Source organism: Zea mays, chromosome 8 (genome assembly GCF_902167145.1).
Source record: "Zea mays cultivar B73 chromosome 8, Zm-B73-REFERENCE-NAM-5.0, whole genome shotgun sequence".
NCBI classification, from domain to species: domain Eukaryota; kingdom Viridiplantae; phylum Streptophyta; class Magnoliopsida; order Poales; family Poaceae; genus Zea; species Zea mays.
In genome coordinates, this window is record NC_050103.1 from 51,210,391 (window position 1) to 51,229,376 (window position 18,986).

The following is an 18,986-nucleotide window of genomic DNA, read 5'->3' on the forward strand; positions in this document are numbered from 1 at the left end:
AGAGAGAGGATGAGCACGTGCGCGAGGGGATCGGCGCCGCCAGGCTGGCCCCATAGAGCAGCGAAAGAGAGAGAGAGGGAGAGAGGGCGTGTGTGGGATAGGCTGATAGGCGGGGGCCGCCTTTCAGCAAGGGCAGGCGCGCGGGCGCGCGCGGGGGCTGGGCCGACTGGGCTGGCTTGGTCCAAAATGGCTTTTCCCTTTTTCCTGGAATTGTTAATGGCTTTTCTATTTTATTTTTCCTAGGGTTTTCAATTCAAATCCAAATCAAGTTTCAAATTCAAACTAAATCAAAATTGTGCAACAATTCAAAGAATATTTGGAGCTCATCATGATGCAACATTTCATGACTCATATTGTTTTGACAAAATAAATAAATAATTAATCTATCACCTAGTTAACTCAATTCTAGCTAAAAGAAAAAGAGAGAGAGAGAGCCTAAAGAGAGAGAGAAGAGTAACACCTGGATTTGGTAGGCAGTTAGAAAGAAATTTTATACCCCCAAATTAAGGGTGTTACAGACCTATCCCCCTTAAAAAGAATCTCATCCTCGAGAGTCAGGGTTGGCTAGCAAAGAGTTTAGGGTATTTGGCTCTCAGATCATCTTCCCTTTCCCATGTTGCTTCTTCTTCTGGGTGATGGCCCTATTTGACTTTGCACATCTTGATGGTGCTTCTCCGAGTGACCCGATCTGTTGTCTCCAGAATCTGAGTTGGCTTCTCAATGTAAGTCAGATCTTCTTGAAGTTCAAAGTCCTCTGTTGGCAACTGATCTTCTAGTACTCGCAAGCATTTCTTTAGCTGAGACACGTGGAACACATCGTGCACGACAGACATATTTTCTGGTAAGCTGAGTTGATATGCCACTTCTCCACGTCTTGCTTGAATCTGGTACGGTCCGATGTATCGAGGTGCTAGCTTGCCTCTTACTCCGAACCTTTTGATTCCTCTGATTGATGACACTTTCAAGTCGACATATCTCCCACTTCAAAACTCAGTTCTCTTCTTTGGGTGTCAGCATAGCTTTGTTGTCTGGACTGCGCTGTCTTCAGATTCTCTCGGACCATTCTGATGTTCTCTTCAGCTTCAAGCAAAATATCTGGACCAAACATCTGGCTCTCGCCAGGTTGGTCCCAATGCAACGGAGTTCTGCAATTCCTCCCATAGATTGCTTGGAATGGCGACATCTTTAGACTGGCTTGGTAGCTGTTGTTGTAGGAGAATTATGCATATGGTAGCCTCTTGTCCCAACATAACTTGTCTTGCAAAGCACAAGCTCTCAACATATCTTCAAGAATCTAGTTGGTTCTCTCTGTCTGACCATCTGTCTACGGGTGATAAGCTGAACTGAACTTCAAAAGTGTACCCAAAGCTTCATGCAATTGCTGCCAAAAATGACACTACAACACATGTAGCCTTTTATGACGAATACCCCATGACAATGAAGATTTTCATCATTGGCTATTTTGTTTTATGACGTTTTTTTGTGGCAAGGCAACTTTATGATGAATTTATGCAAGCGTTACTAATAGCATTGAGAAAACGTCACAACACTAGTCAATCGTCGTATCGTAACGAACATCTTGTTGCCATAAGATACTAGAAGTAAACATCATAACTATATGACAGTTCTATATCGTCATAAATATTATAAATAATTAATGGTTTAAAATATCCGTTGTAGTTATTAATAAAAATCAATATATATGTTGAAAATTGGCTATGATTTTTAACTGGCGACCATATTATGCTACAAAATCGAGGGAAAAAATTCTCTAAAGGATTCGAACTCCCAACATCTTGGTAGAGGAAAACTTGCTCTTACCAATACACTAACCAAGGGTATCTGATAGATATGGACATCATATTGCTATAACGTGTATTACGGGTATTAGTTACATCCTCTAAACAAAATCTGTCTGTTCTGGGTGTTCGTTCGACACCACGCCGTTATCTTGGCGAGTTCGACATCATCGTTGTTGGCTAAGATTCCTCCTCCACGCAGGTACGCAGGTCTAGTGCTCGTCGTCACATCACACACCGCTGGGGGGCCTGTTGTGCAGCCGCCGGTGGAGCCCTAGGCGCTACCACAAGGGATTGGGGGCCTGCTATGCATCTGCCGCCGGAGCCATGGATGCTACCACAAGAGACTGGGGGCTTGTTGTGCAGCCGCCACCGGAGTAAGCAATCCGCAGTGGACGACAATGATTGATCTGATTTGCCCGTGCTGTAGTCTACCAGTGCTACCAGATTTCATCCTCGGCATCGACGTACATCACCAGTTTGCTGCCCCCGGTGAGGATTACTTTAACAATGTTGATCTATTTTATATGAAATAGGTACTACAATTAACAATATGGTGGAGTGGTTAAGAATATATGAGGATAATGATGTTTGTTGTTCTATGTAGTTAGTGTATTCAAGGTGGTTGGATTCGGTAGGTAGAAAAGGCATATTGTTTGATAGTGGTAAGTGGTAGCATAACAATAATACTACAAAGTTGTTCACTTCTATTACCTTGCTGCAACATTGATTTGTTTTTGGCACTAAAATAATTTTGCCATCCATAGATGGATAGATCTTGGATCAATGCAACACTATTCAGCAAGCCACACCTGGAAGGAGTTAGTGAGTTCATGAAGCTTGTAACAGAGCGATTTAATGTGAACGAAGAGATACTTTGTCCATGCCGCAAGTGTTTGAATCGTCTTAGTGGACATAGAGGACAGGTGGAGGACCACTTATATCTTCATGGGATGGCTAGTACATACACTAGGTGGATGTATCATGGAGAAGCCATGGATGGCATAATTAATGAAAATGGTGACCAGCAGGATGAACATGTGAGTTTCAATGAAGATGTTGGTATGAATCAGGATGAAGATCTTGGTGATAGGATTAATGGTATGGTAGAGGAGTTATACACAGCCAAAGATGAAGATTAAAGGAAATCTATGTTTGGAGATGTACTAGAGGAGATGAAACAAGAACTTTATCCTACTGCAACTTATACAAGATTTTCGTTTGTGGTGAAGTTGCTTCATATTAAGTCGTTTTATTGTATCAGCAATGTTGGCTTCACTACAATACTGAAGTTGTTGACATCAGCATTTCCTAATTGCTCCCTTCCTTCATCTTTTGGAGATGCAAATAAACTTATCCTGCACTGGGACTTGGGTATGTTTCAATCCATGTGTGCCTAAATAACTGTGTTTTGTTTTGGAAGAACTATGCAAAGCACGATCAATGTCCAATTTGCGGTGAATCAAGATGAAAAGATACAAATAGACGGATTCCTCAGAAGGTATTGCACCATTTTCCATTGATCCCTAGGCTAAAGAGAATGTTTGCTTCCAAAGAAATAGCAAAACATGCACAAATGGCATAAGTTCAAGAGGAAACATGTGGAGAATGAGCTTAGTCATCCAACTGATGGAGAGGCATGGAAAGATTTTGATAGAAAATACAGTTGGTTTGCAGAAGATGCAAGAAACATTAGGCTTGGACTCGCTAGTGATGGTTTCAATCCTTTTGGAAAAATGAGCTCATCATATAGCATGTGGCCAATATTCCTTATACCGTACAACTTTCCTCCATGGGAATGTATGGAACAATCCAACTTCATTATGGGTCTCCTCATTCCTGGCCCAGAATGCCCAGGAAAGGATTTTGATGTCTTTATGGAACCACTTATTGAAGAGTTGTTGGAGCTTTGGAAAGGTGTCACTACTTGGGATGCATTGAGTGGAAACAATTTTGAACTACATTCTGCAGTTATATGGTGCATTCACGACTATCCAGCTCTAAGCACATTATTAGGCCGAATCACAAAAGGCTATTACGCTTGTGTGCATTGTGACAAAAATCCTTGCTCCAAAAGAATAAGGAACAAGATATGCTATGTTTATCATCGACGTTTCCTTCCAAAAGATCATCTTTGGAGGAGAAATAAAACTTTTGATGGTCATAGTGAACAACGTGAGAAGCTAGCAGAGGAATTTAGCATAGATGAGTTGCTCCAACAATTGGAGATGGTAAAAGATGTAAGACCAGGAAAACATACTAAAAGCAAAAAGAGAAAGAGGAAAGTAGAAGGTCAATGTTGGAAGCGAAGATCATGTCTATGGGATTTGCCATATTGGTCAAGTTTGAAGTTGCACCACAATCTTGATGTAATGCACATTGAAAAAAATATATGTGAGTACTTTCTTGGTATATTTATTGGCATTGTTGGAAAGACAAAGGACACCATTAATGCTAGGCTTGATTTGGAGGACATGGGAATAGGGAAACATTTACACTTAAAGCATAATGGGGACTCATACAGTGTTCCGCATGCACCATACACAATGAATAAAACACAAAAGGTTGCTTTTTGTGACTTTTTGAGAAGTGTGAAATTCCCTGATGGCTATGTTTCTAACTTAGCAACATGTTTTAGTACTTATGGATGCAACCTCCAAGCATTGAAAACTCATGATTGTCATATCCTTCTTCAAAGAATTTTACCTGTTGCTATTAGAGGAATCATGAATAAGGACATATATGAAGCACTTGCTGAATTAGGTATTTTCTTTCAGTAGTTATGTGCTAAGACATTGAAGTTGGATGTTTTACAAAGAATGAAAGTTGAAATCCCAATCATTTTGTGCAAACTTGAGAAAATATTTCCTCCTTTCTTTGATGTGATGCTGCACTTGGCTATTCATTTACCTGACGCGACAATCCTAAGAGGACCAGTACAATATGGGTGGATGTATCCAGTGGAAAGAAGGTTGTATACGTTGAAACATTTTGTAAGAAATATGGCTAGACCTAAAGGATCCATTGCAGAAGCATATGTTGCTAATGAGTGCTTGACAGCTTGCTCGAGGTACTTCGATGATGTTGACACACGACACAATCGGGAGGGTAGGAACAAAGAGCGTGTTGATTTGAGCAGAGGTAGATTTTATGTTTTTTAGCATGGAGTTGAACTTCTTGGAGCACCAAGAATTACATACCTTGAAGATGATTACAATAAGATGGTTTGGTATGTTCTAAACAATTGTTCAGAAGTGGAGCCATATATAAAGTATGCATTTCCTTATACACTTATCATTGTTTTTATATGAATTGCTATTCTTGTCTCTAATATATACCATATCAGGATGTACAAGGAAGAGTTAGAGAATGAAGGGACTGTTGATGTTGAAAAAAACATTGAGAAGCAATTTTCCTCCTGGTTTAAGAAGCATGTGAGTTTCAAGTTCATATCCTCAACATCAGTAATTGGACTTGTTTTCACCATGTACTTTTATGTCTTTAGATTGCAAGATTGCGACTGGTTTAAGAAGCATGTGAGTTTTCACCATGTACAAAAATGATGCTTTTATTTTAGCAGCACAAGCAACTAAGTTATTTTATTTGCAAGACATCAAGAATGTTGGAAGTTGGAAGATTGTTCAAAAATTTACACATATGCACTTGTGGAGAGTGGCTGAAAACGACATTGATGAAATACCTAGTTCCTCAAGACTATCATACCAAGATGATACATGTGTAGGTTTTGAAGTGCAAGTTAATGAAGAATATACGGAGATGATTGAACATCAGGATGCTGACGGTTCTGTTATTGTCAGTGCAAGTGTGGTTGATGAATTGCGGGTGCAACGACAAGAGGAAGTGCAAGAGGATGAGACAAGCGATGATGAAGATGAAACTGGATGGCAATATGCTAGTGATAATGAAGAATCAAAAACTCTTGTCAATGATAATGATGATTTCAGCGATAATGAGTAGCATATTTTTGTTTGATTTTTAAGAAGTGAACTCGCTACTGTTATTTGTGAGAAGTGAACTCTATGTTGTTCTTTGTTTGATTTTTAAGAAATAAACTCGCTACTGTTATTTGTTTGATTTTTTAATAACTGAACTCGCTACTGTTATTTGTTTGATTTTTTAATAACTGAACTCGCTACTGTCCCTCTGTTAGTTTTAATACAACAAGTATTTTAGTCAAATTGTGAGAAGTGAACTCTATGTTGATTTGTAAGCTTCAATTCAGCATCAGTTCACAATCTCCAATTCCATTCCACGCAGTACTGCTTTCACGCAGGTTGTGAAACTGAAAACTTAAAATGCTACCCTGTAAAACACATGTTTGTGGGACAATAGCATGAATTTAGTCCATTCAGGCATGAAACATTCTATTTTATTTCATTTATGAAGCATTTTTTAACTCAATTGTTATTTGTATTTCACATGGTCTGTACAATCATTTTACAATCACTTTATGGTCTAAACAATCTGGGTACTAGTTTCTACAATTGAACCTTGCTGGGTACTTGTTTCTGCAAATGAAGCTTGCTGGGTACCTGTTTACCCTTCTGCAATGTATCATCGAGACCACATGTGCCTTTGCAAATGTATCATTGAATAGCAAAATTCTTGTTAAATAAAATTCGCTTCGTTGTTATGATGCCGATCTACATGTATCCTAATGGTTTGTGTTCACTTGGAGTTACTTGAGGTGCTGGGTTTGATGCTTGATGGCTTATGTTTTCCCTCTTTTGTTTTTGCACATACCAATGTGTAAAACAACTTTCTTGCCATATCTATAAACCACTCAATTTTTTTATCACCCAACTAGACCAAATTATGACTCTGTCAAGTTTCAATATTTTTATCATATTTGGTATTTATTTATTTATTTATGCGTGAGAAGGCATTTTAATCATAGAAAATAACAAATAATACAAAAGTGTGACATCTTTACATGAAGTGAGTTTGCAATCGTTAGATGAACCAATGATACACTTTTGAAGAAAAAAATGAAAAAAGTATGAAATGTAGCTAAAATTGTGTAATGCTGCTCAAACTACATAAACTAGTGAATCTTACGAAAATTCAATGGAGATGTCATTTTGTGAACAACGTGTACATAAACTTTTGTCTAATGGCTTCATATTTTTATCCTAGGCTCCTACGACCAAATGGTGACTCCATGTCGGGCATCAATATTTTTTGTCCATTTATGGCATTCATTTAATTATTTATATTTTTATCCTAGGCCCTAGGATCAAATGATGACTCCATGCTGAACATCAATATTTATTTTTGTGCTTGTGAACACCTTATGTGCAACTCAGATTTCAGAACACATTTTTCTGCAACTCAGATTTTCAGAACACGTGTGTGCATCACAGAATTCACATTTCATAATACATTTCAGAAAGTTTATTAAATATGAGTCTACAATTTAATAATTGTTAAATAGCCTCTAAATTTTTATGCCCCCAAATAATCACACCAAACCAGCCATCCCGCCACGAAATTCTAGCGTAATCTATATACACCATCGCCTTTAACTCTAAACCTAAAAGAAATTCTACACCCAACCGCATCCACCGCACTATCCGTCCAACTCGCCGCCGCATCCACCGTCCCATCCTTGTCGCCACAGCCCCATCGTCCACCTCGCTGCTGCATCCACCGCCCCATCCTCGTCAGCATTGCCCTATCCGTCCACCTCGTCGTCGTCGCCCCATCCACCGCCGTCATCGATCCGCTTTTCGCTGCTTGTCCGAGATCAAGATGCCCTGTGGAAGTATGGTTGGAGAAACAACACGCACAGACCTTGGTGGTGGTAAGTCACAAATTTTTCATACACAGATCTTGCTTGCGTCGCCCAGCAAGGACCGCCACTGCCGTCGCACAGCAAGGGCTGCCCTTGCACTCCTTCATTGCTGCACCACCCTTCCCTAGTTGTCGTGTTTTCCCCTAGCTGCACCACCCTCCTAGCTTGCCCAGACCTTTTAGTTGCTGCATCGTCATGGCAATTCAAGGCACATGCATCTTTCATGGCTAATAACTAGAGGCTTAGCCAATTCGTGTCAATCAGCTTTGCTCCTTGTTTTTTGTGTGAAAATAAATTGAAATCAATTAGTGATACTGTATTCTAACTTGAAAATTATGTAAGATATAGACGATTTTTGCTATTGTAGAAAACCATATGGCATACGTAGCCATTTGTTGCATATATAAGATATAGATGTTTGATGCTACTATAGAAAACCACATGGCTTGGCTGGTTTAGATCTTAGTCACTTGCTGCAATTAGTTCATCAGCAATGGAAATGTAGTTTCATATACTTTTCTGGCTAAGGCGATGTTTAGATTCATTAAGTTAATTATTTGTTGCATTAAAATTAAAGCTAGTTGTTCAATAGGTAGGTCAGCGTATACAAATTACATGTTTTAGGGAATGGTTAATAGGAGAACACTTATATTTTGTCTATTTTTAATGTTTGTTCAGATGTGCCAATTACTGACTATGAAAAAGAGAGGGCTCTAAATGTGATGAGGAACAACATGTTGAGAAGCCTTGGTATAACTGGATTAACATCACTTATTCGATCAAGTAAAACAAGGAAGAACTATATCGCTCATGATGACTTTGTTTCATTATATGAACTGGATCATAATGAAGACAATGATGATCATGTGGCTGATCAAGTGTTTAGATTTCTTCTTGTAGTCCTTTAATTTTATTAGTTTATTACTTATTTGTGCTCAATGTGCAATAAGATCAATTTGGGTTTAATTCTTGTATCATGCATATAGGACATGTAGGATGTTCCTTTAAACTGTCAAAGAAGGAACACCAACATGTCTACTATTTCCGGAGGAACAAAATTATCCAAGAGAGTGCTAGCACCTAATGCAGAAGACCAAGTTCGCAGAGTAACTAGACAGAAGACAAAGGAAATATCTTCAGCTAATAAAGATCTTCATGGTTTGACTACAAATACAGAAGAGCATGCATTGATTTCTGCCAATTGTTCTACACAACATGATGACGAGATTCATATTTGTGATGAAGGCAAGAAAACAATGATCCATACTGCAACAAATATGTTCTACAAATTAGCATTAAACTGATTATAATCTGCACTAATTTTGTGAAAATGTTCATTATTTTTAGGTGAAACAGATGTCATGACAAATAAATGGATAAGGGGAAAAAGTATGGGCAGACAATTGGAACGAATAAGTCGAGGCTTAAACACTAACATCCCATTGGTCATCACTAAAGGGAAAAGACGTCTAGAGGTTCCTATGCAAGCTGCAATGCTTGCATCGGAAGGAGGAATTGCAAATAGGCAACATATGTCGATCCTGACACACTGGAAGGAATACAAGAATGACAAGTCCTATTTGGAAGACTTCGTTAGAAGAATTGGTCTAAGTAAATAGTATTCCTTCCTACAACATCAAATGAATAGGGTGGTAGGGCCTATGTCCTATATTGCCAATTTATTAGCATATAGTTAGCAGGTGCACGTACTTTATTTCATACATTGCTAAAAGAACTATGGCTGAAAGAATTGCATATGTTTCCTCTATTCCAAATGACACCTTACCTTACAAATTGTTCTATCCAATTTCATTAGACACTATGAACCTCTCTATTCTAATGTGCATGCTTTTACTAGGGTCAATTTGCCTTAGACACCAAAAACAAAGATGTCAGATATGCATGTGCTGATTTGATGAGGTGTAATCAGCGACAAATGAGATATAAGCTCAAGGAGGCTTACTTTAATGGTGTGGCAGAAGACAAAGTGAGAACAACATCACCGTTGAGTACTATGACAGATGAGCAATGGATGCAACTAGTGAATATGTGGTCTACCCCAAAGCACAAGGTATAGAGTTACTAGATGCAATGGATGCAACAATTTGTGTTCTCTGCTTTTGAGGATAAACTGTTGGATACTATTGTTTGCTAAAAAATACTAGTTTTATTAAGCATGCAGGAGTCTTATGAGTCTTTAAGTTAAAAATAGATAACTATCTAAAACACACACAAAATAAATAATATCAAAGCTTTTTATTTGCTCTTTGAACACATAGTTGTATCCTTTACTAGTAACTTTCTCGCGCTCTGCGTGCATTGGAAATATTATCTATTAGTATGATTTGGAACAATCAAATTCATATAAAATGAAGAGTTGTGTTGCTATGTTTAAGTATGTTTATCTATAGTCATATGTTGATCATCCAAAGATGGGTCGTCAGCACTGTTTGCAAGTAAAGACTAGAGTGGCTCATATTTCAATTGGTTCAAGGTCTATGCTTATAACATTTATTTATGTCAGCACAAACATGATCTAAAATTTTTCTTTTATTGCAAAATAAAAGTAGGTTGACATTCTTTTTTACTTTTATTATAACATTTTCTGGATAGGGCAGTGTGAACCATCAGCAAACTTCCACAGCACATCATTCATTTATTTTGGAGAGACTCTAAAATATTATGATAAAATAAAATTTCTTTGATATTTATAGTTTTAGATTCACTACACGACGGTTCACTTACAGCGACCTACGGTTGGTTGCTAAAACGGCCTTCAGCGACCTACGGTTGGTCGCTAAAAACTTTTAGCGACCCATAAGGATGGTCGCTGTAAGTGCCGTCGCTAAAGGCTTTAGCGACTGACATCTTTTTAGCGACCGACCGTCCGTTGCTAATATTGTATATTTAGCGACCAACCGTGAGTTGTTGTACTATAGATTTAGCAACCAATCGTGAGTCGTTATACTATACATTTAGCAACCAACAGAAAGTTGCCCCTAGTTATAGTCGTTAATAATAATAATATACCATTAATTAGCATTCAACAACTGTTATATATACAAAAGCATCACAAATCACCAATTTTTATACACATAATCACATAGATATACAAATTTAATTAGTATTGCACAATAATAGATCCACATCACATAAATCATCAATAATCACCACAACAAAATCATTCACAAAACCTACACATGTTATTATGTTTTGCACATATTTGCAAACACTTTACAAAATCATTTAACAGGCTCCCAAACTCCATCTGTCTAGTTCGAGCAGAAGAATCCCATCTCTTTGAAGCCAGTCGATCCTACAACGTGAACAATGGGCTAGTTCAAATGATCTACTCGGGTATGGAAGCCTTTTTGTTCCCAAAACACCAAGATATGCAGGGATTCCTCTTTCGAGTGCAAACTGAATCTGATTCTGAAGCACGTCGTTTGGTGCCAAAGACATTGCTATCACATTAGAAGAAAGAAGGTATCCTCCGAAACTAGCAACTCCACAACCAACATCAAGAACTGTACGAAGCATCCCCTCATTGTTTATATTGTTATCTTTGAAATTTAGCATCTGGCAAATAGTAGAGATGGTCAGATAAAAGAATTTCAGGGAAACTTACAAAGGAGTCAAGACAAAAGGCTTACATTTGCAATATTTGATATGTATTTGTCAGCTCCATGGTGAAAATGGGTCCCACCACCTGGAAACTTGATTTTTTCACCAGCTTCAACCATCCAGTTCTGGTCTGACTTCTCTTTTGCAAGGTGAGTGTGTGGAATATTTGCTTTCCATACTACATCACGATTTTTTGGCCATTTTATAGGGACCTGGAAAAAAATGTGGATCAGATCAAGCTCAGCAAGGATGCAATCAAACAAAACTAATTTCAGATTGGAAGGTCAGTCTGTCAGGGCACGTGTTATTAACAAGAAAAAATATGAATAAAACAAAAAAGCACAGGGAAAACCTATAACCATGTCTTGAGACAACTAAGGCAAAATTATCTTAGTCAACTTGCAAAAGAGATTGTATTATTGATCGAATGAAGCACATACTACTATATACAAGATGCAGTATTGCAGTTGCTGCAAATATTACATTAAAAAGACTGGTTGAAAGCTTGAAATAGTCAGTCTATGAACTCAAGTCAAGCGAAGATTTATCTCATGCAAGATCTAATTAGATGCTGGTAAAACTAAAAATAGCATGCACATATTAAATCCTAACCATATTATCATAGAACGCCAGCCAATCAAAATTTTCCCATCATGCTCCAACAGGACAGCATAGCACTGTCGACACATGACAAATGGCAACTACACTCACCACCGCAAGAACCTGGAATCATGAGCTACCAGAAACACCTAACCTATGGCTCAGCAGGCGGCATTGCTGTATCTGTGCTGCCAGGAATGGTTGTATCGATGTTGCTAGGTATCAACACGTTGAAGCCGTCGATTGCCGTCGATATGATCATCGACGGTATCTGTAGGTGCCAGTGCACTTCTTTCAAGTCTCTCTGACCCTGCTCACACCAAACAGTCAGCATCATGTGGTCCACTCTTCACAGTTTACAAGCAACACAATTGTGCAAGAAAAATGATACAGCCAAAAAAGATGAAAGCCATTCCAATGCCAACGTATGGAGTACTACCTGATGAGCAAAGAGAAGCTGAGGCGGCAAATCATCAGGGGCGTTTGCCTGCTCTTTCATCTTCGCTCTGAACTCAGCCTCCTCCTCGGTGTCTCGTTCCAATGAAAGGTTCACAAGCAGAAAAACAATCGAAATTCAGATAAATTTGTATATTCAGTAAGAACTGGAAAATGAGACTCCTTATGATAAAAAACAATGATGGGTGGCCACCTAGTGGTTAATGTCAATTTCAAATTATTTGTACAACCTATTCCTGCATATAAACAATTCGAGCGATGTCCTATATATTGCAGAGTCAGGTGTAGATATATATATATATATATATAGAGAGAGAGATTTTGCAATATATTTCTCACAAAAACACACAATATATACTAAACAGACGTTAAGATAAAAGCACATGTTTTTGTTGTATACTACCACGAGCACAAAATCACGATGATCCCTCTAAGTACAGGCACATCACTTCCCAAACTAATAGGTTTAGAGCACACATTAAGAAAGAAAAAACTCAACCATATGCAACAAGACATTTGGAGAAACATTTCAAATGCCACAAGTCTTCATCACTCAAGAATCAAAAACTAATTATTCCTACTTAGCCAAACAAGAACAAAATCAAGTGCTCAATTGCAGATTTTCTGGACAGCACACAGTAGTCAATTGTTTTGTTCACAACTCACAAAATACTCATCCAAAAATAGTGAACTAAGACTTTCTGGAAAGCCTAAGAAATCCTATACAACTTTGGTATTATCATCACCATGAGATTAGACACTTAAAAAAGTCAATCAGTATTAAATGATAATGCTGTCCAGATTTGGACGGAATTCGACTACTCACTTCAAAACTCCATAACTGGAGATTTAGGCATCCAAAACAGGTGATCCAAGAATTTCTAGAAAGCTTATAAAATTGTCTACAACTCATTTATAAACATCTTAGGTTGATTCAATATATATCAAAGTCAGTCAATACAAACAAACATTGCTGTCCAGATTTGGACAGATTCAGTCATCACATTTCAATCAACCATAACTTGACTTCTAGACCACCAAAAAGGGTGATCCAAAACTTGTTGGAAAGCTTAAGAAAAGTACTACAACTTCTTTATAATTTATAAGAACTGATTTTAAGTTTAACTTGGGCAAACAAGGCCATTTTCGAAATCTGTACAGAATCTGGACAGATTCTGATACTGAACTTGGGAGAAGCAAAACTTTCAGATTATTGGGCCTATGGTAATGAAATTTTAGCATGAGCAAGATAAGGAGGTTATCTACAACTTTTATATATAACATTTTCACAGGAAATATGATTTGCTTCACTAGATTAGTTGCACAATCAAAACTGTACACGCAGTCCAAATAGCAAACATTCCAATTGGGTTCATATTTACTTCTACAACTTTCATGCTTGACACTTCCTAATCACATATATAGATTACTTATACATTATAACCATGAATCCATTCACTTCATATAACCTAGTATTTTTAAATCTACTCTCACTTCATGCAAACAAAGAACTAATTAATCATACTTTGCATACACATATATCAGCACATTCCATACAGTATATCATCACACAAGAAGAACTCATTTTATTCATGCTATGCATATGCCTAAACAATTTAATCCTTCTATACATATTCATTCACCAAACATATGGCATACAACTAAGCATCACAAAGACAAGGGAAAGAGAGGAAAGATACTTTCCTGACGTCACCATAGAACAAAACACACAGACATAGTCGCGGATCTAGAGATATTCACCACGACACACCTGTGCTACAAACAAGAGATTCATCGTATTTAATACATCTAATCACTTCAGGCATAGAACCAAAGAATAAGAGCAAGGAATTGGCTCACCAATACAAAGCGCGACTCAGATCCACAATATCAACGACAATCCCAATTCGAACATTTCGTCGAACACCTAGCATGCGTTATGCTGGGATTTGCTTCTTCTCACACTCATAGGAATCCTTTCTTCCAATCTGCACACATGAACATATATATTTCAGCACTTACTCACATATGCACAACATAATCCGCAGCAAAGGACATAGGCTCACCTACAAAAGATGGGGAGGGTGCCGACCATGGAAAACACAGAGGGGCTGCCTTGAGAACTTAGGACAGGGGCGAGCTCGGCTAGGGCTGGGAGAAAACCAGAGCAAGGGCAGCCAGGGAGAGGGGTTGGGGCGAGCTAGGGCTGGGCACAGAAGGAGGGAGAGCTTGGCATGGAGAGGGGCTGCCATAAGAACAACAAGGGAGGGGCAGAGGGCGGCCATGGCAGAGGCGAGCTCCATGGAGGGAGGGGCGTCGGCCACCAAGAAGGGGAGGGCGCCATGGGAACCAGGGAGGAGATGGTGAGCAGAGGGGGTGGGGAGCGAGCTGCAGCACGAGAGAGAGGGCGTGAGGGAGATGAGAGGGGCGGCGGTGGGAAGATGCCAGGGAGAGGGTGGCTGGAACATGCTAGAGAGTGGTGTGGGGAGAGGATAAGGAAGGGAGAGAAGGATTATTCCCACCTTTTCTCTATTTTCTTTCAACAAACATTATGTGCAAATATCTAACTTCTAAATTTTGTAAAAGTTCACAAGAGTTAATCATAAACACATTTCAAACTCTAAGGTTTGTGAGAGTTCAATTGAGCCAACCCAAAATATACTTAGGATCCCAATTTCATTTTCCAGATTACGAAATAGAACAACCAACTGATTTGAAATCATTCGGCTTCGGTTCTAATTAATTTGTTCAGGACAAAATAACATGATAAACGAGGTTGATTAAAAATTAGTGACCTTTACATTCACAGCTATCACGTGTTACAGGGGGCGACGACGGCGATGTCGGGAGGAGACAGGGACGGCGTGGGAGGGAGAGTTAGGTAGATGGGCCCCTAGTGGGCCTTAGGGTTAGGGAGGGTTTTCTTTTTTTATTTATTTCGAAATACATTTTTAAATTACTCAAAAATGCATAAAATTTTTACCAAATAAATAATAAACATTTGATTATTATAAATTCAAATAAATAATAAACATTTGAAACGACTTTCAACTCGAATTTAATATCATATAAGCACAAAGAACACAATTGCATACTATAGTCATGTCCATACATAAACAAACCATGAAATAAACATACAAGCAATATTAAAAAGGAATAAATCACCATGCAATTTAGCGATCAATGTTTACTTGTTTTAATTAATTTTTAGTCACTAACATCTATACATGTACGTTCAGGCTATAAGATTTGATAGTGATCCTTGCTCTATAGCGACCCACCGCTAGTCCCCGACGACATCTATAGCGACCAACCATAAGTTGTTACATTTCTAGACTTTTAGCAACCAACCGACCGTTGCTACAAAAGGATTTAGCGACTGACCGTCGGTCCCTAACCTTTAGCAACCAACAGTTGGTACCTAATAAGGGTCGCTAAAGATCAACCGTCGTGTAGTGATTAGAGCTTGAAGCCATGGAAGCCCACTACCAGTTCAACACCATTTGCTCAAGCATCTCAGCAGTAAAATCATCTCCCAAAGACACAAAGATGCTATGTGGTTGTTGATTGAGCGCATCAGCACATAAAGTAATGTGCAGATGGGACCTAGTCTCCCTTTCCATGCACCCAGCTCACTTCACTACCAAGAAGCAACCAAAAATAGGACAACAATCCAAAGAAAATAGGGGAGGAGAACAAGGAGAACTATAGTAGGAGCGTAGATTTTTTCTACTCCGTTATTGATGTAGGTGAGGTGGGGCGTAGGCAGGGTAGCGGCGCATCGACCGGACTGCCCATCTAGGAGCTAGGGCCTGTAGGTGGGGATGGGCGCGGGGTAGAATTATGCTGGGTAGCCCCGTGCCGGCTGGACTAGCCGTCCACGAGGCAAGGACTTTCCACCATGAGGGAACAGTGGTGCTGGCGACACCTCATCGACAATGCCGCACAGTGGCTTCCCCTACATCACCATCTTCCACAACTCCTCACCCTGATCTGCTATTGAAAGAAAGAGGCAGTAACATAGCTAGTATTCCAACAAAACATACCTTGTTGAAAGGAACATGCAGGAACATACTTTACTATATGTTTCTAATTTTACAATAAAATGGTTTTATAGGACAAGTGTTTTAACAAAAAAGTGATTCATTGCAAAGTTTGGTTCCAGCAAAAGACAGGATCTCGGAGTTACATTGCACATATGCATGCCGTGGTAATATACATATACAATGTGTGTTCATGTATTCCTCACCTATCATTATGCTCTAAGCTTACATTTAGAAATTGTTTGCATGTATTTTAGAAGCAAGCCAAATATGGAGATGCACTACCAAGTGCAATTGATCTTTTTAAAGAGTGCCATTGTAGCAGCAAGACTGGTTTTGTTGAGCATGTAAAGGAAGCAATTGTAAGTGAATGCTCCCTTTTCAACTGCAGTTTTATTTATTGATTTCAGATAATGTTGTTGTAGTGTTATTAATTGATTTCAAATAATCGTATAAAATCATGCTTGCCCCTTTTTCTGTATAACATTGTATATGTATGGAAGCCTCACTCTTGGACCATGCATACTGTTCTAGGTACTGTTCTATTCTGAATTAAGGAATTGTTCTATTCCAAATCAAACATTTGTTCTGCTCTGGTCTGTTCTAGGTACATCTTATTAAGGAACTTTTATGTTCTATTCTGATCAAACATCTATTATGTTCATTTTTCCATGTGTGTTGCTTTGTTCATCTAAATCAAACATCTATCCATGTGTACTACTCTGAATCAGTTTAGTGTTCTGAATCAAAGTTTAAGTAACTATGTTGTCTCAGAAATGACAATGCTTTTTGATATGCTACTTGTATAATAGAGAGCAACAAAACTACATAGATGACTTGTCTAATAGAGATGAAAATGCTACTTGTGCATTTTGATAGGTGAGGAACAATGCTACTTGTATAATAGAGATGACTTGTATAATAGAGAACACTTCCCTGTATTGCTACTTGTATAATAGAGAACACTAGAGTAATTCAACATGTAGGAACATGACTTGTATAATAGAGATAACATATGCTGGGTAGAAAACAATGCTACTTGTATAAAAGATATGATGTTCTACTTGTATAATAGAGATGACTTATATTTTGATATGCTATTGCTTGTTTTGGTTTCATTTTATCCATACCTCTTGTATTATTTTTAAACCTTCCCATTCACAGGACACAATGGAAGCACTTGTGGTTAAACCTGGAGTAGAAGGGAAAGACTCTAAGACCCCTACAGAAGCAGTTTTTGACACCCCAGTGTTACCTAGGGTTTTTCCTCAGTGCTAACTCAAGATCATTATCAACTGTGAATCCAATTGAGCAAAAGACACCAAAAACTCAGGAGCAAAAAAACTCAACTAAATCTTTTTATCTTAAGGATCATGCCTTAATCATATCATGCACCTCAAAGTGGGGAAAATGTCCAAACCCTAGAATAACCTTAATTAGGTCATTTAAGTGAAAAGGGGGAAATTGGTAAAACAAACCATGAAAAACATGGAATCATGGCTTGGGCCAATTATGTGGCAGAACTGCCTGAATTATTCCAGCTTAAGTGCCTAAGTCACGCCTCAGGGGCCGTAACACACTTAAATCGGAATAACATGTTAGTCCCTCAGATCTAGTCTGATAAAGGCACTTAACCAGGATCAAATACCACAAACTCACTCGAAGGTGAGTCACAGAAGAAATACAATAAAACAGGAAAACCAAGAATTAAAGTACTGGAGTTATTACATAAATCAGAGTTTTTCAAGTAGCTGATATAAGTTCACAAAATAAAATGCAGCGCATAATCGATATCGTCGATAGCGAGGAATTGGGCATGGCCTAGCCCACTACTCCTCCTGCTCCTCTCCTGCTGGAGCAGCATCCCACTCGACCGTCCAACCCGGTGGCAGGGTGGTAGGCCAAGTTACACTATCAACCATATCCTGAAGCGTACCTGCAAAAATTATGCCACAAGCAAGGCTGAGTATACTAATACTCAGCTAGACTTAACCGGTGTGAGGAAACTACTCCTCTACCTCTAGACCATGCAGATGTTTGGCTAAGGGGTTTGGTTTGCCAAAAGCAATATGAGTCTAAAATCACTTTTTAGCTTTTCAACTTTTAGCATCATTATCTTAGCTAAGTTTGCTCCTTCTAAGCATACATGGTAGAAAGCATTTAGTACAATCAACAAGTTGTCTCAAGTAAACCTCATTTCACTTCTTACTCAATGTAGTACAAGGGGTCAAGCAGTCTCATTAGCTGCGAGAAGCAGACGATTCGAATCGAGTTTTATCCTTGCAAGGTAAACCTAAACACACGACATGTCAGGGCACTCCGTCCCCACACACGTCAACCATCCCCATCGATTCCCCGTTCGTGGCCAGGCCTCACCGCCTTGGCATACAATGCTCCACTGACCCCGACTGCTGTCGTGCAGTGACCGCACTTGTACCCACCATAGCTAGCATGGGAGACCCAGTCTCAGGTCGCATGAGGGGTAAAGTCAGCGCCTGGCTTCACTCAGGTACTAGGTTTACCAGTTACCATATTTCCCGACATGTGCTTAGTACATTCAAACGCTTGACTCAGGTATCCACACATTAATCCTTAATTCCTTTTTCCTGTCTCATGGGCAAGGCATCCTCCCTGGATCCAAGTCCATAG

At 38.9% G+C, this 18,986-nt stretch overlaps 1 protein-coding gene across 2 annotated transcripts; it reads right to left on the reverse strand.

The window, feature by feature from the left end:
• Positions 1-10,718: 10,718 nt before the first annotated feature.
• Positions 10,719-14,773, reverse strand: LOC109941977 (probable methyltransferase PMT8). Of its 2 annotated transcripts, XR_002264462.2 has the most exons (6): positions 14,361-14,773; positions 14,155-14,282; positions 12,278-14,065; positions 11,993-12,148; positions 11,268-11,450; positions 10,719-11,193 (listed from the first exon to the last, which is right to left on the reverse strand). XR_002264462.2 is itself a non-coding variant. In XM_020543275.3 (3 exons), exons 1-3 carry the CDS (start codon positions 12,335-12,337, stop codon positions 10,861-10,863), a joined length of 576 nt encoding a protein of 191 aa, XP_020398864.1. In that variant the 5' UTR covers positions 12,338-12,393; the 3' UTR covers positions 10,719-10,860. The 2 variants fall into 2 exon arrangements, 1 of the variants encoding a protein (XP_020398864.1); XM_020543275.3 differs by lacking the exons at positions 11,993-12,148; positions 14,155-14,282; positions 14,361-14,773 and having other exon boundaries at positions 12,278-12,393.
• Between the last annotated feature and the right edge of the window lie 4,213 nt (positions 14,774-18,986).

Coding starts and splice junctions, on each gene's coding strand:
- LOC109941977 (XM_020543275.3), bottom strand. CDS start 12,337: ATGAAAGAGCAGGCAAACGCCCCTGATGATTTGCCGCCTCAGCTTCTC. Junction 11,451..12,277: donor AGCTTCTCTTTGCTCATCAG/GTAGTACTCCAT, acceptor ATTTTTTTCCAG/GTCCCTATAAAATGGCCAAA. Junction 11,194..11,267: donor ACATATCAAATATTGCAAAT/GTAAGCCTTTTG, acceptor ACTATTTGCCAG/ATGCTAAATTTCAAAGATAA.